The sequence below is a fragment of the Heloderma suspectum genome, chromosome 4 (genome assembly GCF_057233095.1).
Source record: "Heloderma suspectum isolate Gila_16-S chromosome 4, 16-S_ref, whole genome shotgun sequence".
Lineage (NCBI taxonomy): Eukaryota > Metazoa > Chordata > Lepidosauria > Squamata > Helodermatidae > Heloderma > Heloderma suspectum.
The window spans coordinates 38,099,844-38,127,816 of NC_139461.1; the positions used below are offsets into that span (position 1 = coordinate 38,099,844).

General features: G+C 41.3%; 1 protein-coding gene across 1 annotated transcript in view; it reads right to left on the reverse strand.

Moving 5' to 3' along the window:
* RIMS2 (regulating synaptic membrane exocytosis 2) overlaps positions 1-27,973 on the reverse strand; it is a 616,900-nt gene that overhangs the window by 310,307 nt on the left and 278,620 nt on the right. Inside the window, exons 7-8 of the mRNA XM_084848966.1 lie at positions 10,102-10,310; positions 8,591-8,710 (exon numbers count right to left, since the gene is read on the reverse strand). Coding sequence (XP_084705092.1) covers positions 8,591-8,710; positions 10,102-10,310 — 329 coding nt within the window. The remainder of the gene's footprint in view (positions 1-8,590; positions 8,711-10,101; positions 10,311-27,973) is intronic.

A 27,973-nucleotide genomic window follows, 5' to 3' on the forward strand; every position in this document is an offset into this window, starting at 1 on the left:
AAAGGCAGATTGCTTATCTGCAACTGTAGTTTCTTCAAGTGGTCATCTGTGCATTCACACATATGGGCTCTGCGCCTGCATGGAGCCTCTATTCGGGAAAACTTCCATAGCTGAGGAATGCTGGTTTTTTGGGCAGGAACGCTTTCCCACCATCCAAGTGCACATGTCCGAGTGAGTTCCCACCGATCTCCTCAGTTCCTTGAGACCACACATTCTCGGATCCAAGGAAAAAATCCTCGGTATCAATACCAAAAAGATACTGACACCAAAGAGGGGACGATGTGTGGGTTGTGTGAATGCACAGATGACCACTCAAAGAACTACAGTTACAGGTAAGCAACCTGCCTTTCTTCTTCACGGTCTTGGTGCATCACATATATGGGCGATTAACAAGCCAACTTACCGGTGGTGGGTAGTTGTGTCATCATAACACTGTCGGCAAAACTAGTCTTCCAAACTTGCAATCCAATCTTGCATGCACATCCAACTTGTAGCGTTTGACAAAAGTAGATGGGGTAGACCATGTCGCAGCTTTACATAGGTCCTGCAAATGCTGTGGACGTCGCCATCGCGCTTGTCAAGCATGCTCAAATCTGAGACAAAGTGTCTTGACCCATAAACTGGTATGCTAATTTTACAGTCTGATTTTTCCAAGCAGCCAGTCTTTGGGATGATACAGGTGAGCCCTTATTGGGGCCACCATAGCAGACAAATAATGTCTGCGATTTTCAAAAAGATTAAGTTCGGGCTTTGTAAAAAGCCAGTGCCCTGTAAACATCCAGGTTATGCAGGCTTCTCTCCGAAGAAGGTGATGAGAAGAAGGCTGGGATAACCACCGGCTGGTTTACACGAAACTCGGATACCACCTTCGGCAGGAACAAACTGTCCAGTCAAAGAACAACCTTGTCCTTATGAAACACAGTAAAAGGACTGTCGATACAGAGAACACACAAATCTCATGCCCTCGTAGCTGAAATGAAGGCTATCAAGAAAACTACTTTCCAAGAAAGTAGACTAATGTCAATAGTAGCCACTGGGAAAGGTCTCGGTCTGGCACCATTACAGGGGAACCAAATTCTGTAGTCCATGCAAAAATGGTTTGGTGAGTGGATGCTTAAACACAGAAGATCCTTGTATCTGCCCTCTCATTACTGATATTGCCGCTGCATATTTTATACTCTAATTGATTAATACTTAAGTCCCTTCTTAAACAAGTGATGAAAGGAATGACCAAAAAAAATTGTAATTGAACAAGAAGAGGGGGAAAAACCCTTAGACTTTGCAAACTTTCAGAAAGTTACCCATTTATTATTGTAAGAGTGACAAGTAGCTGGTCGCCTTGCAGCATCCAATATTTTACTGAACTGGAGAAGGGACCAACCCAGTCAATACCTTGAAGGAATGCTCCAGAAGGTCAGCTTCAATGTATGTATGTCCAGATGCCAGATTCTTCCCCAATCCTGGGAGATCAAATGCCTTATGAGTGGGAGATTAATGAAGTTGCCTTTGGCCATGTCTGACAGGATCGTGAATGAAGGCTGTCTTGGCCACCATGGAGCAATCAACAGGCAATTGGTCCTCTCCGGAGGTAGCAGAGGAAATGTAGGAAAGAGATAGAAGAATTCTCCGTTCCAATTAAGGAAAAATATGTCTCCTAATAACGAATGGCCTGCTCACGCTCTCGAACAAAACTTCTTGCATACTGCATTCAACGGTGTTGCGAATAAACCCACTGACGGACAGCCCCATCGTCGAAATACTTTGCGTAGGATGACTGGAGTTCCCACTCATGGGCTGTCCAGAAGGTGTGACTGAGGGAGTCTCCTAAGATGTTTTCTGTCCTAACTATATGAATAGGTTGTGATGTGTATGCTCTTGTAAATTTTTAGGGTAAGGTCCACTAGCTTGGATGAGTGCCCCCGTTTGTTCAGATGCCAAAGAATGGAGGTATTGTCCATCAGGAGTTGAACGTGTCTGCCCTTGAGGTAAATTGCAAAAACCTGAAGAGCCTTCCATAGTGTGAGGAGCTCCAGAAAATTTATGTGAGCTTGATGCTCCACTGGCAACCAACGACCTTGGATTTGCAAAAGCCTGCAATAAGCTCCCCACCCAGTTAGTGAGGCATCAGTGGTGAGAACTCGAGATGGAGGGAGTTGCAGAAAAAGAATGCCTCGATTGAGACTGTTAGAATCCATCCACCAGTGAAGGGATTGGGCAATGTGATCCAGAATTCTGAGTCTAGTTTGACTAGCATTGGTCTAGTTGTAGGAAACCCGGATAAACTAGTTCTGCATGGGCCACATTCTCATTTGAGTCCACTCCACTACCAACACCATCGCTGCCATATGTCCTAATAGACAGTGGATGTCATATGCGGAAACAAGTCTCTTTCATGATAGAGTGCTCGCCAATTGTACTAGTTGAACTACACAGTCCCAAGGAAGATAAGCATGGCCTATAGTGGCATCCAAGAACGCCCCTATGAATTTTATATTCTGAGTAAGGGATAAGCTGGATTTATCCTTATTGAGACAAAGTCCTAGAGAATCAAGAAGGCTCCAAACAAAATTGACAGAATGAATCATGGCCTCTTTGGAAATGTTGACCAGGAATCTAAATAGGGGTAAACGTTAATGCCCCTGAGCTGGAGATATGCACAGACTACTGCCATGCATTTTGTAAACACCCTCGGTGCCATGGCAAGGCTGAAAGGTAGCACGCGGAACTGAAACATATCTGGTCCTACTGCGAAGCAAAGGAACCTCCAGAATGGCTCTTCAATTGCTATGTGGAAGTAAGCATCTCTGAGGTTCACCACTGTGAACCAGACACCTTTCCGAAGGAGGGGAGGATTGTTGAAAGTGTAGCCATCCTGAATCTCTTGGGTGTGAGAAACCTGTTTAACTTCCACAGGTCCAACACAGGGCAAAGATTGCCATCCCATTTCGGAACTGTGAAGTAACAGGAGAAAAAACTCTCTGGACAAAGTACACTGGTGTCAGAAGCACCTTGGCTGCCTCTCTCAGTAGATTCCAACAGCCAACTCAAGACACAGACGAAAGAATTTCTTTTCAAAGCTTTAATCCTTTTACAACTTAATGACTCTTTCAGATGCTAATCACCAGTGACTAAAGCAAGGAACAGCAGAGTGGCCTAAGCTTCAAGTAGGCAGTTGATCCCCATTTGAAAGAGTCACTTGAAGACCCAGAACTTATGGGCTAGGGAGAGATCCTCCCTCTTTCCCTTGGGTCCATGGGAGGCGGCCGTTGCTTGCGTGCCACACGGGCGCTACGCCTCCTTTCCGCGCCCTCCATCGCTCGTCGCTCTTTGCGTCTGCGTCAAGCATCTAAGAAGCCCCCCTCCCGCACTCCCTCACTGCCAGGCAGGGTCACTCTCTATCTCAGGAATGCCGGCAGGAGGAATCTCTGCCAGGTGCTGAGCCTGTGAGGGATGAGCTGGCTCCTCTCCCACGGACTGTTGTTCCTCCTCAGAATCAGAACTGCTCTGGGGCTCTCTGGGCTCAGTTTCCACCCTGACAACTGGATGGCTCTCTTCCAGAGGAGGGATCCCATCTCTAGATGTAATGCGACCGATGGCGGGGTCACTCAAACGGTTCCCACTGTGGGGAGAAAATCAAATTTGATCTTGTAACTGTGTCGAACAATAGCCGACACCCACTGATCCAAGGTTATCGCACGCTACGTCAGGAGGAAGAACAAAAGACAGTCGTGTAGGCCCAGGAGGGAACGACCAACGTGGGCTGGTACCAAGTCAATGACACCGTTTGGAGGAGGTGTCCGCCTTATTATGGGAGGTAAGGAATCTAGTAGCAGAATACTGCTTCCTCTGCTGGTGCTGCTGTGGCTGGTACTGAGAAGTAAGGTCTGCAACTTGCTTTTTATAGTATGAAGGCTGTTGTCTAAACCAATGGCGAGGTCTGTATGTCTATTGCTGTTGAAGTTGTTCCCATCTTCTTAGCTGTTGTTCTGGCATTCTGCACAGAGTCCATCTGGTCATCCATCTTAGAATTAAACAGGCCTTCTCCATCAAAAGATAAGTCCTCAATTCTAGAACGGGCCTCGGGTGTTAGTCCTGTGAACCAGAGTCAGGCATGTCGTCTCAGTGCCACCGAGCCCACCATTGACCTTGCACTGCAATCCACTTGATGTTGATATGTTTGAGTGACAGTCTAACTGCCTCCACTTGGAATACTCTGGCTAATTCTCTCTGATCTTCCAGCAGGTAAGTACATAGGGAATCCATCTTCTCCCACAAAAATAATTGATAACGGGACATCATGGCTTGGTAGTTAGCAATGCGGAGTCCCAACACTGCTGATGAGTAAAATCTCCATCCCATAAGGTCAAGTCTGTGTCCCTCTTTATCAACTGGGGACATGTCAGAGTGTTGCGATCATCCCTGAGCTGATTCAACTATTATTGAATTGGGATGTGGGTGTGAAAAAAGGAATACGGCATCCTTCTCCTGCACCTTGTACACTGATTCTAATCTTTTAGATGTAGGGGCCATTGAAGACAGGGCAGAAGATGTTTGTTTCACTGTTTGAAGAAGGGGTGGTAGGAACGGGATCACTACCGGTACCAAAGACTCGGAATACACTGCATCAAAGATTGGATCTCGAACCTTTTCTGTCAGCTGTTGCACCTCTATTCCCAATGACTGCGCCATTCATAGAACTTTTTCTGAAGAATGGCCCATATCCTCCAAAGTGAAAGCTCTATCTTGAGCACCCACCACATCATCCGGAGAAGAGATAAACGGTGGAATGGAGGAATAGGATGAAGAGTCCAACTGATAATCTTCCGCTGAGCGGTGAGATAACTTCTTTTGAGTGGCAGACTTCAAATGTTCACTTTGTTCCTGCACTGGTGGGGTTGGTAAAGGATGACTTGGAGGGCTCCTATCCATGTTGTCTCTAGCTAATTGTAAAGAGGTGGAGCGCGGAAGGCACCAGTGGTGGCAGCTGAGAAACCTCAGTCTCTGGAGGGCGTGAAACAGAAGCTGATGGACGGGATTTGTATTGAGGAGAAGTTGCTCCTAAATATCTCACACAATCATAGATTATAATCTGTCTCTTTTGAATAACCAATCATCTCATTGATAAGACCTCCAGGGAGGCATAGACCAGCCCGAGTATTGATCCCACTCCTGCTGGGGAGAGCATGGTCTACTGCGGTAATCCTCATCATAACAGTGAAGGCGTGACCGGTACCGAGGGACAGGATTCCCATGAGCTGTCGAAGCATGTGATCTCCCGTATCAAGAGCTTTGTATTCCTTGGCCATGGTATTGTGCCTCCAGAGAATGGTAGAGTCAATCCTGAGGACTGAGACTGGGTCAATGTCGCAGGGGGGGAATCTCTAATCTCCCCTTCCGAGACGGTAGACAGAGGATCCAACAGTACGGTGGCAGTCGGTAGCAAAGGCAATGTCTGGATCAGTGAGTTCAAAACTGACTGTGAGGTGGAGGAAGAGAGCTCATCAGTGAGGTGGAGGAAGAGAGATCCCTGACTTAGATGCTCTTGGTGGAGTCTTTTTAACCTCTTTTTTCTTCCTTTTTTAAGAACAGCCTCTGTTGCTGGCTTAGTGTGCTTGGCCTTTCTGGATGTTTTCTTAGCCACCAAAACTGCCAGTGAATGGCCAGGAGTAGGTGGGTCTGCTCTCTCCACCTCAGACGAGGATCGAGGAAGACAGGCTAAGTCAGAGATTGGCATCTACTCAGCTCCTGTGGCGCCGGAATGAGATCTGGACTTCTGGGTGTCCACCGCATGAAGAGCCTTTTGCCACAAAATCACCTCGAGTCTATCAGAACAATTTTTATGGGCTTGCTTGGAGAAAGATTGACAATAGTGGCAGGTCTCCACGACATGAGCCTCCCCAAGACAAAGAAGGCATAAAGAATGGCCATTAGAAGGTGGCAATTTGCTGCCACAATGGATGCATTTTCTGAAAGGGGCCTCCAATGCCATACACTGATAAGGTGAGAAAAAAAGAAATACTAACTAACCTACTTTTCTTTTCTTTTTTAGTAAGAAAGGACAAACAGCGAGAAGAAGTCAGGAAGTCGAACAAACACAGCAAAAAGAAACAACCTCAGCAGTCTAATCCTAGAAAAAAACATACAAAGTTCCCAGAGAGGCAACAGTAATGGTAGTCGAAAAGGAACTGAGAAGATCGGCAGGAACCCACTCGGACATGAGCATTGGGACAGTGGGGGAGGGTTTCTGTCAAAAAACCAGCATTCCTCAGCTATGGAAGTTTCCCAAACAGAGGCTCTGCGCAGGCACAGAGCCCATATGTGTGATGCACAGAACCCATGAAGAAGAATTTATGGGTGCATAAATCATGCAAAAGTCAAACACATACCTTTGCATGTGCAGATTGATTCCTTCCACTGAATTTACTATTTACATACAGAAGATCCACGTGCTTTTCTGATCATACACATATTTCTAAATTGGGAATTCTGTACAAGTTTTTATGGAAGGGAAATGCTGAAATGGTGATTGTGGGCCACTCACACAAAACCTGGAGGCAAAACACCGTAGATCTAAAAAGTAAAATTCTGCTTCTTGAAGTAACTATTTTAAAACAATTGTTCTTAAGCAATAGTTTATGATTTAAAGACAACAGTAATTTTTCAGCTTGTCAAAATGCTAAAATACTTTCTCATGAAACCATTTCAGGAGTGCAAAACAACCTATTTAATGTATTTATTATGAGCTGATACAATAAAAGAGCCCAATAATATACGAACTCTGTGTGTGTGTGTGTGTGTGCGTGCGCGCACATGCGTATACTTGCATATATATTGAATGAAATAAGTTGTTCTGCACTGGTGAAATGAATTCACTGGAGGTATTATTTTAGCATTTTGACAAACTGGAGAAGTATTATCTTTAAATCTTACATAGATGAACTGATACAAATACAAGTGCCCAATAATCAATTGATACTTACATCCAATAATTATAATATATACGTGATTTTATTCAACCCAAACCATATGTTACAAATAATTACATGTAATAGAATCCTGATAAACTTTTTAAGAAAGGAAAAACAGTTTGGGAGAGGAAATTTAAGGTGCAAAAGTAGCAGGAAGACAAGTTAAAAGGCAAGTTAAACACACACACCCTTTCCTTTTGTCCTCCAAATTGGCCCTGAAAAGCTGATTGTCCTTTAAAATGAACAGCTGGAGTTCTGTTACAGCTATTTATGTATAACATGTAGTTAGGCACTAAATGTAATTGGTAAGTAAATATAACATACTCAAACTTTAATCTACAATAAACTTGTTATTTCAATGGCACTTTCATCAGTTAGAGTTCCAACCAAAAATGTGAGAGCAAGTTAACATACTTTATCATATTTTTTGTCGTAATATTTTAGAAGTGCATGATATTATTTATTATTTATATAGTGCAAGTATTATCAATGTGCACAGTGCTTTAGAGCATAAATTGTCAACTTGAGCTAAATCCATTGCTAGATTAAATGGAGAGTTTCTGGATTAACCAAATATGTTGATAGTATGTTCTAATGAGGTATTCTTTCATTCTAGTTTTTTAAAACTGCAAACCCTTTCATGGTGTATTGGCCCCAGGAGCGAGCCAAGTCATTTGTAGTGTTAGAGGGGCCTAGAGATCCATAATGCTTGCTTAAGTTCATTATTGGTGCAATTCCCATGCTAGTAAGCCTCTGAGCATGTGCAGATGAGTCAAGGGCCGATAACAGCCTTCTCAGTGCATTCCTTACTAATGAGGAGAATGTCTTATCTCTGATGTGCCTGGGAAGCAAAGTCTGTTAACAGATGGCTGTGCCTGAGAACCAAACACTTCTAGCCTATGCTGAGAATGAACGCTAGGGGCATGTGCTGCTGTTCCGCTGCTTATCGCTAACCTGTAGAGTATAAGACCCATTGTACCCAATGGCTCGGGGTTCAGAGAAACTGTCTGATCCAATCATTGGGTAAGCCTGTGTGCTGTAAGTTACTCAATAAAGTACTATTTGTAAGTAAACCTTTGAGTCTGATTTATCACTATCATGGCACTTCTAACCTAAGAGTTCAAAGCCCATGGCCAGGGCAACACACATGGGATATAAAACTATTAACCCGCTCCACAAGTTACTCAGTACAGCTGTAGATGAGGATTTCAGTTCTGTTAGCCTTCATAGTACCAATCCCATGTTGGGATGGTAGATTCAATCCTCCATACCTGTGATTATCTAGGAAGGATCACTAAGAATGTAGTCCCTGATAGATAAATTATTATTTTTCACCCTTTTGCACATGCTAGGCCTGATTCTAAGGGCAGCAACACATGGAAACTGTACAGTCTTCTTTTGCTGCATTAGGCTACAAAAGTACACTCCAGCAGATGAAACTCTGCAACCCACTTCCATTTAAATTTGGCTGAGCTCAAAGTTTTTTACTTGGTAATACATGATTAAAGCAATTTTCTCTTTATAAATTAATAAAAAGCACAATAATTATAAGTTATAATGCACTTTTAGATGATATTGTAAATAATACCTAACATTTTGAAAAAATATAAACTACTACTAACCTTCAGTCCAAGCATTGCTCCAGAATCTCTAGGCACACTTCCATCTTTTAGTCGTTTGTTTAACAAAATTCGACCAATTAAACGGTCTCCATCTTTGGATGGCTGCCAGGTTACAGGATGCTACAGGTTACAGTTAAGGGGGGGTGGGAATCAGTAAAATTTAGTCTCAGAAAAAATCATAATATCAACTTTATTTCCAGTTGCCAGTTCTAGCCATTGTGAAATAGCTATGATTACACTACTATTGGCTTTATATGTAGAAATTAGGACTGCTTTCAATCCATTAGGTCATCCTGTCATTTCTCAAATCTCCCTAAATGACTTAATTCCAAATGTACCTACATCACAGCTCTACGCTAAAAAGCAATTAATCAATTTAGATATATCGCTACGGATTATGTTATTATTTGTACACAGTGAACATCCTATCTGAATAGAGACAAAAGGAATCGGAATGTTAGATCAGAAGCAATAATCATCATGCTAAAAAAGAGAGGCTGAATTAAAGCTGAATATAACTGAGACATGTTCTCAGGTAGTCCAAAAGTGTCGTATTAAATTTCTTCTTTAACAGCCTTAACCTAGACATTCTTACTTGGAAATAAATCCCATCAATTTCAGCAGGACTTGCTTCCAACTATGGGTACCAAGGTCACAGTCTAAGATCCTTTTAAGTTTAAAGAATATGAAGTAATTTCATATGTCCATGCAGCTATATTGGAACAGTTATTTGTTTACCATGCTGTTACTACAAAAATGATACATATCAATGTTACTATATCATATAGCCAATGTATTATAACGTAAAATCTATTTAAATCACATTTGATTTTGTGTAATCATAGCACTTTTTCACATCTGTGCAGAAGTTTCATGCCCTCACACATGCAAAACTTAGCATGCACATTTTCCCCTCATTATGTCTTAACAACACTAGAAAGATTTATCACAAGTCTCAAATAGAAAGCAAAAACAAACAAAACACACAAAGCAGATGGCAAAGAAAAATACAACACCATAAAGCCCAAAAAATGACACGTCAACAAAACAAATGAGTGAAAGTGGCAATGAAAGGGAAAAAAGAAAAACAACGTTTCTGTTCAAACAGATGCAATTTTTTTTCTCTCCCCACCCCCCTTTTTTTTCAACCTGGGAATTAAACTTATTAATTAATTTCAACCCCAGGGGCATCATAGCAGTAATCAAACATGCCAATCCAGAAGATATCTCATTTTTTTAATCACTTTATGGTTTACGGTGACGTCACCAATACTATTGTGCGACCATAAAAGCGATGCTTCTTTTTAGTGCCTGAATAATGTTTTGTACGTATGTTTCCAAATGTAAAAACAGCAGAGCAATCCAGGGGTGTGGTTTTGTTTTTCTTTTCTGCACCTTCAGAAATGTTAGATTAGACCTGCCTTTTTATTACTGATCTGTTTTAATGAGTGACAGAGAGCAAACAAAGACCAAATGAGCAGATTTAAATGCAGGCACAACAAAGCCAGTACCTTTTCACTCTGGCTATGCTCCTCATTTAGAGTTGTGCTACTACACGTGTCTACCCCAGAGTCTTTAATCTGAGGCTCGGACCATTCCAAATCCTCTTCCAAAGAGTGGCCACCAAAACACACCATTTTCTTTTGTCTTTCAGACAAGGTGTTAGAGTCCGATAAAACTGCCTGCTCACTAGTTTTTCTTTTTCCCCTTTGACTGTCCCCTACAGGTGCGGGATAAAAAGGATACAAGAAAGAAAACATGCAAAGATGTAAATAAAACAAAGGAAACATGAAATGGTAAAGGAAACGGAATGGTAAGGCTCCACATGTCTCACCAAAGACATTGGGGATGCCTCACTGCTATGCCAAGACGTATGGTCCCAGTTGTAATCCATGTCTCCTGTGAGAATCAGACAGACAAGATAGCGCAGTAAAGGAAAGGTGAAAGAAAGGACAGACAAAGATATAATAGACTTTGCATTTTTAAAATCATCCTGCCTACATAGCTTTTGACTTACTACCATATTTTTTAGAAAAAGCAGAAATTCCAAAAGGATGAAAAATGAGGTGTAGAAGACAGTGAACGAGTGTGTGTGTGTGTGTGTGTACTCTATATACATAGCATATAAGGTATTTGTAGATCTGTACAATTTGAAGGACAGATACTGAAGCTGAAGCTCAAATATTTTGGCCACCTAATGCGAAGAGAAAACTCTCTGGAAAAGACCCTGATGCTGGGAAAGACTGAAGGCAAAAGGAGAAGGGGACGGCAGAGGATGAGATGGCTAGATAGCGTCACCGATGCAATGAATATGAACTTGAGCACACTCTGGGAGAGAGCGCAGGACAGGAAGGCCTGGTGTGCTATGGTCCATGGGGTCACGAAGAGTCGGACACGACTGAACAACAACAACAATTGCTTTACATTTCCAAACATGACAAAAATATTTTAGAAACATTATGAATTTGGGAAAAACTTAGGAGATTCTAAAACATTGAAAATGTTCTGTTTATTTCAGCAGGGCCTATGTCTAAGGAAATATGCTTGCGGATCAGGATGTTTGGCTGTATTCTTAGATCCATAAATCTGAAATAAGCTCCACTGAAATCACTGGAATTTAAGAAGTGGAATGAAGCAATCTGTCCCCTATGGAGGTTCATGCCACAATCAGGTGACACAATACTTATTGATGTTAGCTAAAGATTAATTCAGTAACTGTTCTATAATGTATATAATCTTTCTTAACATGTATCTAGAAAACATTCAAACCATTTTTTTCTCTAAGACCTATAATAATAAATATAAGCAACTATAATTAGGGGTTTAGAAATCTGCATAGCTGAGATTGTGCGATATCACTTCTAATATCTGGTGGCTTCACAGAAATCTATCAGCAATTATACATTATAATAAATAACAAGTTAAAAGCTGGCTGCCAAAGCAAACCTGAAAATAGGTGGGCAGCTTCTGCTAATTTTATTTGAATTTATTTATTTAAATAACAACAGTGGCGTCAAAAGGCAATCAAGGTTTATAGGTGGGACTCTCTTTATTCTACAATTCCTGTTCCATTGTCTCCCCACCCAGCATGCAATGTTCACATAATCCAAATTTCCTACTTCAGGCAATTAGACAGAAATGTTCCAATTTTTTTAATCATATAAAATCAGACCATTATGTATATATACGTATTCTAATTTATAAGAATCTTTCCAAAAGCTGTATTGAGTTTAATGGCAGTACAAATTTGGAAACATTTTTCACGCAGATATCTAGACCCCTTAGCTATAATAATGTCTAAATATTTCAATGCTATATTCTACTATACTGCCTTATTTTTTTCAAATTGTTGACATACCTGTCAAAAAATGATAGACTGTTAAGAAAGGGTACAAAATAGTCCTAAAGTTAAACTTTGTCAAACCAAAGATCAGGTTTTACATGCTAAATTATAAGAACTGGCTGCTCTTCATCCAAAACAATCGTTAAGAACTATGTATAAAATATATAATTGTAATCAACGATGTATTAAGAATGTTTAGAAAATTCAGTCACATAATACAATACATTCGTTCACAACTTATTCCCCTCCTCCTTTTCCTTTTGTACATGTGAAACAAGCTCTAAACAAGGGGTGGGGGAATAACACATATATGGAGGTAGCAAGGATGAGATAAAATGTAAAGAAACAGAAGAACTATTTAGGAGGTGTAGCACTTTGGCACAGCACTATATGTTCTTGCATGTCTCCGCTCATTTCTCTCTGCAAAAGATGAAATATATTTTCTGCAATATTCAGCAGGACTGCAGCCCTATATTTAGGGGAATTTGACCACCCAGGAACACAAGTGGAGGTCCCTGTTTAAGGTTCTAGCAACAGATATGTATGTTTCAGTTTCTACAACATTCAGACTTTTTTTGATGCACAAATTCATTCAAATTTCCACATCAGGCTGCAAAAATTTTGGTAAGAAGTCCACATGAAAATTCATACTCATCTTTGTATTCATTTTTCCCAACGTACTTTTCTATGCATTTCTCAGGTAACTGCATTGCAGTATTTGGAAAAGTGCAGAAACTGATGGAAAATTGTGTTCTGGTTTGCATATTAGTTTAGGAAGTGTGAACTGGTTCAGTTTTTATCAAAATCTGAACAACACTAATCTCTCCCCATCCCTAGTCAGCCATGCATTCCATCCCCCCCTCCTACCCCAAGATTTACATCTATGTTTTCCTTCTCTGACATTTAGCCAGCATTTCATGCCCACTGAGCATGCCCAGAATTCAATGGGCTGTTTTGGATTAGTTTGTTTTCTAAGTTTTTTGTAGTTTTATAAACCTTGGGATTTACCCAAGCCTATTGAAACCTCCTTCTTGTGCCTGGGTGGTGCCCTTTCGTCTATATAGAGAACTACATTCAGATAATTGAAAATAATCCAGTGATTACTGGAAGCCAACATGGATTTGTCAAGAACAAATCCTGCCAGACTAATCTGATCTCATTTTTTGATCAGGTAACCTCCCCTGGAGCTCTGGGCAGAAAACAACACAATGAAATTTAATAGGGACAGATGCCAAGTTATGCACCTAGGAAAAAGAAACCAAATGCACAGTTATAAGATGGGGGATACTTGGTTCAACAATACTACAAGCGAGAAGGATCTTCGAATTGTTGTAGATCACAAGCTGAATATGAGCCAACAATGTTATGTGGCTGCAAAAAAGGCCAGTGCTATTTTGGGCTGCATTAATAGAAGCATAGCTTCCGAATCACATGAAGTACTAGTTCCCCTCTACTCAGCACTGGTTAGGCCTCACCTGGAGTACTGTGTCCAGTTCTGGGCACCACACTTTAAGAAGGATGCAGACAAACTGGAGAGGGTTCAGAGGAGGGCAACGAAGATGATCAGGGGACTGGAAACAAAGCCCTATGAAGAGAGACTGAAAGAACTGGGCATGTTTAGCCTTGAGAAGAGAAGACTGACGGGAGATATGATAGCGCTCTTCAAGGACTTGAAAGATTGTCACAGAGAGGAAGGCCAGGATCTCTTCTCGATCATCCCAGAGTGCAGGACACAGAATAACGGGCTCAAGTTACAGGAAGCCAGATTCTGGCTGAACATCAGGAAAACTGCCTGCCTGTTAGAGCAATACAACAATGGAACCAATGACCTAGGGAGGTAGTAGGCCCACACTGGAGGTATTCAAGATTAAGCTGAACAGCCATCTGTCAGGGATGCTTTGACTTAGATTCCTGCATTGAGCAGGAGGATGGACTCGATGATCTTATAGGCCCCTTCCAACCCTACTATTCTATGATTCTATGATAAGTTTGCCATTAGTATATAGGATAGTACTAAACCATTTCCCAACCACCATGCCCTATAGAGCCTCAGGACTCATAAAGGATGGGCCACATGGGTCCTGGCCCTATCCAGAAAGCCTCTAGCCCCATCATTGGCATCAGTAGTAGAGGACTGGGGAGTACCCAGGCTGTAAATCTGCCACAGAGCCAGGCTGTGGCACTGGCTATCAGATGCTGTGATGCAGTCAGGAAGCTGAATGTTTGGGAGGTAGGGAATCAATCACAGACTGCTGTACCGTGGACTGAATCCAGTGTTGCATGAGTGGATATCAGCTCACAAGATGGGACTTTCTCCTCTACCCCTGCAGCCCCCACCCTCCAAATGTGCTCTGGAGGGTCCCCCAGTCATCCTGAACAGGTTTTAAGGGTGCATGAGGGCTACAGGGGGGAAGGAGAATTGCGCTCTCCCAGTTCTGTTGATAGAAATAGTTCCGTCACAGAACAATGCAATTGGATTTCACCCCATGTTTATGCACCAATTTTTTTCTTGTTTTTGGACAAGAACAGTTTTGTTCTTGTTCTTGGTGGTGGTGGTTATATCCCTCACTCAAAATAAAATTTTGTACGAGTTCACACCTTATCTGTGGCATGAAGTGTCACCATAGCTTAGGGAGTGGCCATAGCTCAGTAGCAGAGCACAGGGATTACATGCAGGAAGTCCCAGGTTCAATCCCTGGCATCTCAAGCTAGGGCTGGAAAAACTCCTGCCTGAAACCCTGGAGAGCTGCTGCCACTCAGTGTCAACAATACTGGGCTAGATGGGCCAATGGTCTGAGTCGGTGTAAGGCAGCTTTCTGTGTTCCTATGTGAAGCTTGAACATTATGCTCTTCTGCATTAGTACTGTCAAATGCCCAGTTCTGACAATTTACTGCCACTCTGTGTAGGCTTCTAAATATCACGGAATGTGACTCAAAGCAACAAAGCATGTGCACACACACAGACACACCAGAAAAATGCACAGATGGGCTGTAGAGGCATGTGCTTGGAATGTAATCCATTTCTAAGTATTCAGTTTTTTTAGTAAGTTATGGCCTTAAATCCAGTGAGGCTTGTGGGATTTTAGAAAGGAGCGATTCTCACTTCCCCAGAGGATCTATCACTCCTGCTTTAGTTTTTTATTACCCAGCTTAATTTCTTTCTCATCCTCACTCCTCAACAGTTTTCTGCTCTAACCCTACAGGGAATGCTCTAAAACTAGGCAACAGAAGAAACTGGTCAGAGTCTAATACTTATGTATACTTTACTGGGCAATGGGTTGTGGCTGAGAGCTGTGCAGCAATTCTCCACCCCCAAAAAACCCTTAACACGAATTTAGAGCAAGGGCCTCAACATTTGCAGTCCATATATGAAACAAAGTATAATGAAGAATGGCTTACAGATTTCAAAAAGGCAATAAAGAGAAACTGGTGCTGAAAGCTAAAAGACAACTTGCTTCTGTACTGCTAAGAAAAACACCTCAAAGAGATACAGTATTTTGACCAAAAGAGACCAGTCAGCAGATCCAATGAAGATCTCACATCTGTACAAATGGTTCAAAACTAGATGTAACAGTAAACACATGGTTTGCAGTTGAATTTGTTTCATGGTTTTAGTGTTAATGGCAACAATGGGAACACTGATTTTCATCAGGAGCCCAGTGTGCGAAGAAGGAGTGTATGAAAATAAAGTCCTATGGGGAAATGTTGAAGGAACCTGGTATTTAGCCTGGAGAAGAAAAGACTGAGATGTGGTGGGGGACATGATAGCAAAGATATCTGCTGCTCAAGAGGGCAAGACTAGATCTAATGGGCTTAAATTACAAGTGGGTAGTTTTTGTCAAACTTTAGAAGAAACTTCTTAATGGTAAGAGAAGTTCAGTAATGTAATCAATTACCTAGGGCCGTAGATAACTCCCCCTCACTGGAGGTCTTCAGGCAAAGGCTGGACAGCAATTTTTAGGGATGCTCTAGATCCAGATTTCCTGCATAAAGCAGGGTGTTGGACTAGATAGCCTACAAAGATCTCCACCTCTATAATTTTATGACTGCTTACATGAGTGTTAGCTTCAGCCCCACCACATGCCATGCCATTCACAATTATAAACCAACCTGCAGAAGTGGCTTTACAGGAGACTACAGGGCGAAGATGGAGCTGAAAAACCTCTATTCCATGAGCAGAAGTCCACTGATAGACCTTAGGGTCCACCCCAATATATCTGATGAAAATTTCCATTGAAGCAATTCTAATATCAGAAGGAATTTTCAATTTCCTTATGGCGAATGTATGGCTACAATGCTCTTGACCGTAGTAAGTCAGTAGTGCTAAAGTGTTCCACAAGGATGGAACCAATACAGTATTTCCTACTTTCGATTCAATATAGTAGTAGTGGTAGTAGTAATTTTATTGTGTAGTTAAACCCATAACAAAAACAGAAGTAACATTCAGAGTCGAACAACAAGTTTAGCTCTCAATTTCCTAGCCACCAGCATAAGGAAACACATAAGGTAACATAATTTTAGTAATCAAATAACAGAAAACATAAAAATTCACTAGGTTAACAAAATTCTTTCTGAGCCTAAACTCAGACAAATATTTTTACATGGTTCCTTATTAAGCGGGCATTGGGTAACATAATAGACAATATCCTCAGTAACAGCTTTATAAAACACACAAGAATGCTGTTCCAATGGTAATTTCTTATAATAGCATTTTAAGATAGCAGAGGGCATAACTAAGTCTTAGTGCTGTAAAAGCATTCCTATGTGAAGTTAAAGTAATCTAGAAGAATAGATGATTAATGCATCAGTCAAGAAGTCTTTTCCAAACACAAAAAGCCTTAACTGAGATTTGGACGTGAACTGAAACTTAGTTGACAATCAAGACCTCTAGCAAGTGTCTGTAATGCCATTATTTTCCTTTGAGAATTTAAGGGAGAGTCATACACTTTACAGACTAAATATTAAGATGGCGAAGTTAATATTCTATTGTGAAAATTTAGAAGCTGGACTTGTATTTTATCCCAAACAGAAAGCCAACCTGCTTCTGCACAGACATGAGTGGCAGGGGTGCCAGCAAGCATGTAAAGCTCATACTCTCTTTAGAAAATACTTTTGCATCTTCTCCAGCTGCTGAACTCATGGTTGACTAAAGTCCCAAAACTGTACCATGTTCAACTGCATATAAAAGAATACTAATCCTTCTGTTCTCTGTGGCGGGTAGATGTGCATCTAGTTCCCCAAGCAGTTGAACCAAATCATTAATATAAAGCTTTAAAAAAAGGGGTGCCAGAACACACCACTGCTGAACTCCCTTCATAGTTGGAATTGGGTCAGGTAAAAGCCCACACAAAATACTATTAAGGGGGACCTTAACAGTTAAGGTTAAGAAGAAAGGTAGCATATATTTTGGATTATTGAGCTATAATTCTGCAGAGCAATTGTCTGTGTTTTATCCTATTCTTAAAAATGGGATGAAACACAATTTCCATCCTAGGAACATAGGAAGCTGCCTTATACTGAATCAGACTATTGGTCCATCTAGCCCAGTATTGTCAGCACTGACTGCCAGCAGCTCTCCAGAGTTTCAGACAGGAGTTTTTCCTGTCCTACCTGGAGATGCCAGGAATCAAACCTGGGACTTTCTGCATGCAAAACATGTGCTCTACCGTTGAGTATGGCCCCTCTATCCCGGAGGAACTAAACCTGTTGAATTAATCTAGGTGAACAATTTAACAAGAACAGGGGCCCGCCAGTTAGAATACATTTTAAACAGTTCTGGGGGCAAAACATCCTCTCATGGAGCCTTATTTGGCATTATTAGATCAACCAAACATATGACCACAGTTGAAGTTACTGGGTCCCCAAATAGGGAGAATTCAATATTCTACAATGGGAGTAGAAATTGTCTAAGAACTATATAATTTAGTAACATAATTAGCCCAATCAACAGAAATCTGAGCCTCAATGATCCCTCTTGCCTCAGTCAAACTATGGGCAACAATATCCCCAACCTTAAGCTCATTATTTTCCATGGCAGCTGAACCCAAGGCATCCCACTGAGTTCAATTGTATTCTAATTTTTTTTAAGAATAAAGTGTTTATAAAAGGATCTAAATTTAATAAGCTCTTGATGCTACTTCTGTTTTCAATTCAGAATGTTGTCTAGAAAGTTTAGCTGGAGTTTTCTTAGCAACGGTTTCAGTATATCTACTATATGCTGGCACATAATTGAAGGGGGAGCTTCCCCTAAAATGCAGTAAGAACAAAGTAAGATTAATTCCTTAGATTTATCTCCCACCCAGGCCCCATAAGCTTAATCAAAGAATTGGAAAGGACGTCACACCATCTCAAGAATTCAATATAGAATTCTCCCCATTAACAGAACATGACAGTGGTCGGATGTGATTTTTCAAAAATTACCAAATTATAAAAGGAATACTGATGATAAATGCCAATGACAGCTTCGTTCCCAACACTAAGAGAAGATTCAGCAGCAGGGGGTGATTTTCATCAGACTTCTTCCCTCTCCTCGCAGTCCCAATCCTGATTGCCCCACACACATCCCTCCTCTTTAATTTTTTTTTAAAGAATAATGCAACACAACCTATTTGTTTTAATATACGGTGAAATTTAGAAGGTGATTAGAAAAAAAATTGCCTAAATATAGAGTTTGTAATACAGATCTTGTAATACAATACAAATACATAATAAAGACCCCTTCATGGATCACTGCCTTGTTGTGGCGAAGGGGCTTGCGTAACTCAGTGAAGCCAAAGGTATGCTGTGCAGGGCCACCCAAGACGGACAGATCATGGTGGAGAGTTCTGACAAAATGTGATCCACTGGAGAAGGAAATGGCAACCCACTCCAGTATTCCTGCCAAGAAAACCCCATGGAACGTATCACAAGGCTAAAAGAGATGACGCCGGAAGATGAGCCCCCCAGGTTGGAAGGTGTCCAATATATTACTGGGGAAGAGCAGAGGGAATTTCCAAGTCGCGCCAGAAAGAGTGAAGCGGCTGGGCCAAAGCCAAAAGGACACTCAGATGTGAATGTGTCTGGTGGTGAAAAGAAAGTCTGATGCTGTAAAGAACAATATTGTTTAGGAACCTGGAATGTAAGATCAATGAATCAAGGTAAGCTGGAGGTGGTCAAACATGAGATGGCAAGATTGAACATCGACATCTTGGGAATCAGCGAACTCAAATGGACAGGCATGGGCGAATTTAATTCAGGTGACCATCATATCTACTACTGTGGGCAAGAATCCCCTAGAAGAAATGGAGTAGCACTCATAGTCAACAAAAGGGTGGGAAAAGCAGTACTGGGGTACAATCTCAAAAACGATAGAACGATCTCAGTACGAATCCAAGGCAAACCATTCAACATCACGGTAATTCAAGTCTATGCCCCAACCACTGATGCTGAAGAAGCTGAGGTTGATTGGTTCTATGAAGACCTACAACACCTTCTAGAGCTAACACCAAAAAAAGACGTCCTCTTCATCATAGGGGATTGGAATGCTAAAGTAGGAAGTCAAGAAATCACCGGGATAACAGGCAAGCATGGCCTCCATGCATCTTAAGGAGCGCCTCCTGCAGCACCAGACAGGCCGCTTAACAAGATCAGCCTCGGATGGCCTTCTCTCTGTCCCATCAGCCAAGGACAGCTAGACTGGTGGGGACGAGGGACAGGGCCTTTTCTGTGGTGGCCTCCACTCTGTGGAACTCCCTCCCTAGGGAACTCCATCATGCCCCCTCTTTAATGAGCTTCCGTCGTGCATTAAAAACGTTGTTGTTCAGGCAGGCATTTGGGGTGGGTTAGGGTATTTTAGAAAATGTTTTTATTGTAGAATTTTATTGTTTTAAACTGTTTTTACTGTATGTTGTACATCACCCAGAGTAGCTGGGTGACCAGCCAGATGGGCAATTAATAAATTTAATAATAAAATAAATAAAATAAAATTGGTGTACAAAATTAAGCAGGACAAAGGCTAATAGAGTTTTGCCAAGAGAACACGCTGATCAGAGCAAACACTCTTTTCCAACAGCACAAGAGGCGACTCTACACATGGACATCACCAGATGGTCAATATCGAAATCAGATTGATTATGTCCTTTGCAGCCAAAGATGGAGAAGCTCTATACAGTCAGTCAAAACAAGACCTGGAGCTGACTGTGGCTCAGATCATGAGCTGCTTCTTGCAAAATTTCGGCTTAAATTGAAGAATGTAGGGAAAACCACTAAACCATTCAGGCATAACCTAAATCATATCCCTTATGAATATACAGTGGAGGTGAGGAATAGATTTAAGGGATTAGACCTGATAGACAGAGTCCCTGAGGAACTATGGACGGAGGTCTGTAACACTGTTCAGGAGGCAGCAACTCAATCCATCCCAAAGAAAAAGAAATGCAAGAAAGCAAAGTGGCTGTCTGATGAGGCTTTACAAGTAGCTGAGGAAAGAAGGGAAGCGAAAAGCAAGGGAGAAAGGGGAAGATATATCCAACTGAATGCAGAGTTCCAGAGAATAGCAAGGAGAGACAAGAAGGCCTTCTTCAATGAACAATGCAAAGAAATTGAGGAAAACAATAGAATGGGAAAGATTAGAGATCTTTTCAAGAAAATTGGAGATCTCAAGGGAACGTTTTGTGCAAAGACGGGCATGATAAAGGACAAAGAAGGCAGGGACCTAACAGAAGCAGATGAGATTAAGAAGAGGTGGCGAGAATACACAGAAGAACTATACAGGAAAGATCTGAATGTCCCTGATAGCCATGATCGTGCGGTCACTGAACTTGAGCCGGACATTCTAGAGAGTGAAGTCAAGTGGGCCTTAGGAAGCATTACTAACAATAAAGCTAGCGGAGATGACAGTCTTCCAGCCGAGCTATTTAAAATCCTAAAAGATGATGCTGTTAAAGTGCTGCACTCAATATGCCAACAAATTTGGAACACTCAACAGTGGCCACAAGACTGGAAAAGGTCAGTTTAAATTCCAATTCCAAAGAAGGGCAATGCCAAAGAGTGTTCAAACTACCGTACAATTGCGCTCATTTCACAAGCCAGCAAGGTTATGCTCAAAATCCTACAAACTAGGCTTCAGCAGTATGTGAACTGAGAACAACCAGAAGTACAAGCTAGGTTTCGAAGAGGCAGAGGAATCAGAGATCAAATCGCCAACATTCGCTGCATCATGGAGAAAAAAAGAGAATTCCAGAAAAACGTCTATTTCTGCTTCATTGACTACGCTAAAGCCTTTGATTGTGTGGATCACAACAAACTCTGGCAAATTCTGAAAGAGATGGGAATACCAGACCACCTTACCCGTCTCCTGAGAAACTTTTACTAGGGTCAAGAAGCAACAGTAAGAACCGGACATGGAACAATCGATTGTTTCAAAATTGGGAAAGGAGTACAACAAGGCTGCATATCTTCGCCCTGCTTATTTAACTTATATGCAGAGTACATCATGAGAAACGCCGGGTTGGATGAATCACAGGTCAGAATTAAGATTGCTGGGAGAATTATCAACAACCTCAGATACGCAGACGATACCACCCTTATGGCAGAAAACAAAGAGGATCTAAAGAGCCTCTTGTTGAGGGTGAAAGTGGAGAGTGCAAAAACTGGTTTGAAACTCAACATTGAAAAAACTAAGATCATGGCATCTGGCCTCATCACTTCCTGGCATATAGAAGGGGAAGAAATGGAAGCAGTGACAGATTTTACTTTCTTGGGCTCCAAGATCACTGCAGACGGTGACTGTCGCCATGAAATTAAAAGACGCTTGCTCCTTGGGAGGAAAGCTATGGCACACCTATACAGCATAATAAGGAGCAGAGACATCACCTTGCCGACAAAGGTCCGTCTAATCAAAGCTATGGTTTTCCCAGTAGTAATGTACGGCTGTGAGAGCTGGACTATAAGGAAGGCTGAGCGCCGAAGAATTGATGCTTTCGAACTGTGGTGCTAGAGAAGACTCTTACGAGTCCTCTGGACTGCAAGGAGGTCAAATCAGTCCATCCTAAAGGAAATCAACCCTGACTGCTTATTGGAAGGACAGATACTGAAGCTGAAGCTCAAATATTTTGTCCCCCTAATGCGAAGAGAAAACTCTCTGGAAAAGACCCTGATGCTGGGAAAGATTGAAGGCAAAAGGAGAAGGGGACAGCAGAGGATAAGATGGCTAGATAGCATCACCGATGCAATGAATATGAACTTGAGCACACTCCAGGAGACAGCGGAGGACAGGAAGGCCTGGCGTGCTATGATCCATGGGGTCACGAAGAGTCGGACACGACTTAATGACTGAACAGAACGACAAATACATATCTGGTGTGAAAATATCAACAAACTGTGCTATACTATAATATGCTTTTAAAATATTGTTGCAGACAGATCATGAGCAGATGTTAAGTGTCAAGATGAAGGCTACCAGAAATAAAAGACAAAATTACTTTAAATAACTAATAAAAACATCAATTTTAATTGATACTCAATACGCGTAACATGAAGTTATACACTAAGGTAAGCCTTATAGAGACATTTGCTTACACAGAAGTGCTTGAAAGTACAAGAACATCATTATCTAGAATCAATTCCCATCTGTAACTTAATTGGCTATCCATTCATTGTGACTGAAGATCCGCTAGGTGTTTATTGATCAAATCATGTTTCCCACTCTACCCCTTTCCCCAATCATGCTTAGCAATTTTTTTGCAACCAAAACCAGAGAATAATTTATCTGAGAACTTGGCTTGCAGCACGAGACAGCCATCCAACAAATCAAACAGCTTCTAAGGGTGCAATACTGTGTATGTTTAGACAGAAAAAAGTTCTACAACTCCCAGCATTCCCCAGTCAGCCATGCTGGCTGAGGAATGCTGGGAGATACAGGATTTTTTTCTATCTAAACATGCATAGGATTGCACCCCAAGTTGATTAATGAAATAAACAATGATATTGTTTTTAAAATCAATATGAAATTTAAATATATTTTCTAATGCAGATCCAACTTTAAGCAAAATCTTAAATATAAAATATTTCATCTAGCATCTTTTTAAAATTACTACATCTATTTGCTCTAAGGGCTTTAAAGGGAAAAATACTTAGAAACATTTAATTTTACATCTTAAGACCAAGCTACATGTTACATGGAGTTCTCTGTTATTTTCTTCCTTGTATTGTGAAAAGCTGCCTCAATAAGCTAGTAGTCTGAGAAAAGAAAAGCCAGATAGTGGAAATTTGTTAGCCCTTTACCCAACCATTGTTTTTCAGCTCAAAAATGTCCTTCCCCCAAATTTTCAATCTGGGTGGATAAGACAGTGGTACTCGGTATCTTTTCTCCAAAGATGAAAAAGCAACTTGGGGCAGGCAATTTTGACCTGAAATAATGATGGGAGGGGAAAGAGTAAAGCAGCTTTGCCCTGGTTTGTTTTTCCCCACTCAGACTAGCAACCTGCTTCTAGGCAGATTTCAGTTAAAAAGTACATGGGGGAAAGTAATGTGGAATTCCAGATCTACTTTGGCTTTTAGTGATAATCATTACAAAGCCTACCAGTTATATTCTGATTTTCCTGCTTTTGACTTGGAAATTGCATTATATAGTAAGTGACATATAAGTATAAAATTCTACCTTGCAGACAGGAAGATAATACAGCTGCAATGACATGTATAATGTTTATATGGGAGAAGCTCATTGCAGGAAATTACAATACTCATCATTCCCCACATCTTTATTTTTCCCTATTTTGCCCAACTTTCTAAAAAGCATTAACAGTTGTGTACATACACACAGTGTGTGTAGATGTGATGGTGGCACAAACCATGTGTCAGAAAGCAGGTTCTGTTGAACACATGTGAAGGAACGGGATGCATTAAAGTGGTGAAGCAGTAGGTAGGAAGGGGCAATGAAAATTCCTTCTCCCCAAAAATGCACTCCACCAGCTGCTTTTTTTCTGTTCTTGGGATCTGGGTGGAAGAAATGCAGCCAGGGAAACATTTCACGGGAAAACTTGAAATATACATGAAATCGCTCCCTTACTCACCTCTTTTTATATCTCTTTGGCATCAACCTATGTAGGGATGTCAGAGAATTCCGCCACGGATTTTGGTGAGGCCGAATGCCAGTGCATTCGCCCCCCCCAAAATCTGTGGCGGAACAGTCTGCCACCCCCCAGCCCCCCCACGGATCCCCCCTGGGACAAGACTTACCTGGGGCGGATGTTTCGGGTGGCAGCGGCAGCAGCTTCGGCGGCAGCTGGTCTTCCGACTGGCTGCCACCGCCGCCATTTGCAGTCTTGTCAGGGTGTTGTTGTTGTTGTTTTTTACAAGACGTGATAGGCTACGTAAAGATCTACGTAGCCTATCATGGCTGGGTAAAACAAAAAACAAAAAAAACCGCGTACGCAAATGGCGGCTATGGCCACCGCCATTTGCGTTCCTTATTTTTAGCCGTCTTAGTCTACGTAAATATTTACGTAGACTATGATGGTGAAAATAAAGGGGAACGCAAATAGTGTAGTGGGTGCTATTTGAGTCCCTTATTTATTCGCCGTTTTAGCCTACGTAAATATTTACGTAGGCTAAAATGGTGAATCAAAAAGCTACGCTATTTGCGTTCCCCTTTATTTTCGCCATCATAGTCTACGTAAATATTTACATAGACTAAGACGGCCAAAAATAAGGAACGTAAATGGTGGCAGCTGTAGCCGCCGCAATTTGCGTACGCGGTTTTTGTTTTGTTTTGTTTTTACCCGGAGCTCTCCGCGGCCGGAAATCCGGCTGCGGACGGCTCTGGCCTGGGCCTGGCCGGCTGCTCCACGGAGCTGCCGCAGAGCATAGCCGGCCGTGGAGGATTCCAAGGGGGAGGAATGGATTGCCTCCCCCCCGTCGAGGATTCCGGAGGGAGGGACGGAACGCCTCCCCCCCCACCATCAACATAATCCATGGAAAGGTAAGTGACTTTCATACATCCCTAAACCTATGTTCTAAAAAATGGGTCTATCGCCACCACAGTACCATGCCAGGCAACATTAATTTAGAAGCTAGTTCAGCTTGTACATTAGAAAAGAGGACAAAGGAGCTCTTCCATTCATTCCTAATAGTACAAGAGTCAGACAAAGTAGAAAACACAGAGTTCACTTAAGCATGGGATTATAAGGATAGTATGCCTACTGACACTCATTGGCTGCAAGCGCTTTAAAGGCCACATATATTCTTTCAGGTATTATGGTTCGTCTGTCTGATCTCTAGACAATCCAGAAGCATTTTGACTTTCATTTTGCATCTGCTGTGCACAGACAAAATACCTCAGACCATTTCTATTCACCTGTTAAAACTTTCTGCAGTCCTTTTCACCAACAAAAGCCTTTTGAAAAGAGCAGCACCTTAAATTTGGATATAATAAAGGTCTGTATATAATAAGAAAGTATTTTCTTTCTCTGGGACAGGCAGTTATTCTACTGATATTAAATCATCTGACACATTCTCATTTTTGTCTTTACATTTATCAATAATAATCTCCTTTATTTTTCCTTCAGGATTTTCATTGTAAAATAAAGTTGATCATTTAGCTCCTTAAAATCAAGTTGCATTTTAAAAGACTGTATCAAATTATTTCTTACCTACTGAAATTAGAATTTGGAATATAGCTTAAAAATCTAGAATCTCCAATGTACACTATGGGATACCATGGGTTTTTAGCAAGTGTTACAGCTAGTGCAACAACTAATGCTGGTCAAGCATCTTTTCAATGGCTTTTGGAACACCTTGTTCAATAGTTTTTGGACTATTGCCTTGTACAATGCAATATTGTACAATGCAAGAGCTAGGGGATATCTTGAGCAACAGCTGGCGAAAGGGTTGTGCGATGACTTGTGGAACAGAGTGTGAAACTGTGTGCAATTGTTTGTGCAAACAGAATAAAAAATAATTTGACACTTGTGCAACGATGAAAACATGGGTTTGGCAAGTGGTAGAAGCTTTGAGCTAACAGAATTACATCACTGGATACAACCCAATATGTGAAAAAAAATCACTAAAGGATAAGGTTCTTCTTCAACAAAAGCACTTATAAAATTCCTGAAGACATCTCTAAAAAATAAGTAGGTGTTTCCTACTTATTTTTAATACCAGACTTCCATTTGTCTGTCCTGATCATTCTGAGTGCCCTTTTCTGCACCTTTACTTTATCTATGATATCCTTTTTGAGATGCAGTGTTTGGAACGGAACATAATATCCAAGTTTGGTTGTACCATAGATTTGTATAGTTCCACAGAGTATTTGGAAATCCTTTGATCCCTTGGTAAAAGTGCAATCTTCCTATGGCACCTATTTATAGAAGAGTGAACCTGAAATGCCCATATCTCTCTTGAGGGTAATATAGATTTTAGCTATTTGTACGTAGCAACAAGGGTCTAAGTTGAAGAGATTTCTGATTTAATGACAGAAGAAGAGTATGAAAAATCAAAGAAGCACCACAGACATTCTCTCATGTAAAATAGCCCAGAGAAGATATTTCCCAAGTTACTTTGCCTTCCCTAACTTTTTTCTATTTCTAATATTCAGGATATTCTTTCTAGACTGCTGGGAGGTCAAGCTGGCTTTGACAAACTGGCTTTGAATTACTACATATTTAAAACTTTATTTTCAGTGTTAGAAAGTTAGAAAGGCTTCTTTCTAACCTGCATACAATGGATCTAGTAGAGGGAACACTCTAGTAGAGGGAGCTGCTATTTAGGAAATCCTGCATAGGCGCTAATTGGGGATTTCCACCCAATTTCAACCATGGTAGGTTGAAAGGAGCACATTTTGTCAGGACCACAGCAGGGAAGAAAGGAGTTAAGCTCCCCACTCCCCACCTGCTGTGATCCCTATAATGATCAGATCTTCACACACAGCTGCTATTTATATTTTTTAAAACATGCACATTAAGTGTAAATATGCTTTTAATATCACACCTAGTTTGACTCTAAGAAGTGAGATTCTCCTATCCTCTTTTGAGTTGATACCTGTTGATACTGTGTTACAACTTCTCAGCTTTGGTAGGTTGACTTTCTCAAGTAATCTTCATTAGGTGCTCCATCCTTATAGATTGCTTTAGCAAAACCTATATATCTATAATCCCTTACTAACTAAAAACCCTAAGGAAAGAGCTGGTGGAATTGGGCTGCAAGGCAGTTGGTGACTGGCCTCCCTCCCCTGGCAGTCTCTGGCGCTCATCTCAGAAAAAAACAGAAAAGAATTATACTGCATTCAAAAGATGTTATCACTCAGAGTTTGGCAAGTAAGACACAGTGAAGGTTCACCTCACCAACAGCTCAAGAGAAAAGGGAACCAGTTGGAGAAGCTATTGTCAAAAGTACTGGCACCATGTCTCAGGAACTCCAAGGAATGCAGGCAGTGAATCTAAAATGTTCTGTCATCCAATACAGAAATGGATGGTGGTGGACACCAGGAGATGGCTTTTCGATGAAGGCGTGGTTTATCAATTTAAATAAATTAATGAATAAATAAGGATATGTACAGAGTATGTCTGGCCACTGCAATTCCAAGAGGAGAAAGGTAGAGTCTAGGAGGAAACTGAATGGGACAAGGATAATGAGGAGCCAAAAGCATTCCCTACACAGTGAAACAGCAACTATTCAAGGGGACCAATGTGTGGTATAGCCACACCTGTAATTCTCTCTAAGCCATGCAATAAGCCCAGACTGAGGGCTGGGTAGAATCAGCACATTAAACATGCTGGTGGAGGAAGTTCCACAACTTTGAGCCAGCAAGAATTGTTCTTGGTGTGCCTTTACTCTCTGAACATGGCCGACTAAGAGGGCACTGAAAAGTATTCAGTACTCCAAGGTTCATGACAATTCCCTGTAGCTTAATATCTCAAACAGCACATGTATACACACACACGCATGCATGCACATGCACACTTCCTTTATGAATCTAGTAAGCTATGCGATGAACCTTCAGACATTTTTAAAAAATCTCTGATTTCATGAAGAATGTTCTAGTCATGGCAGCAATTATATTGATG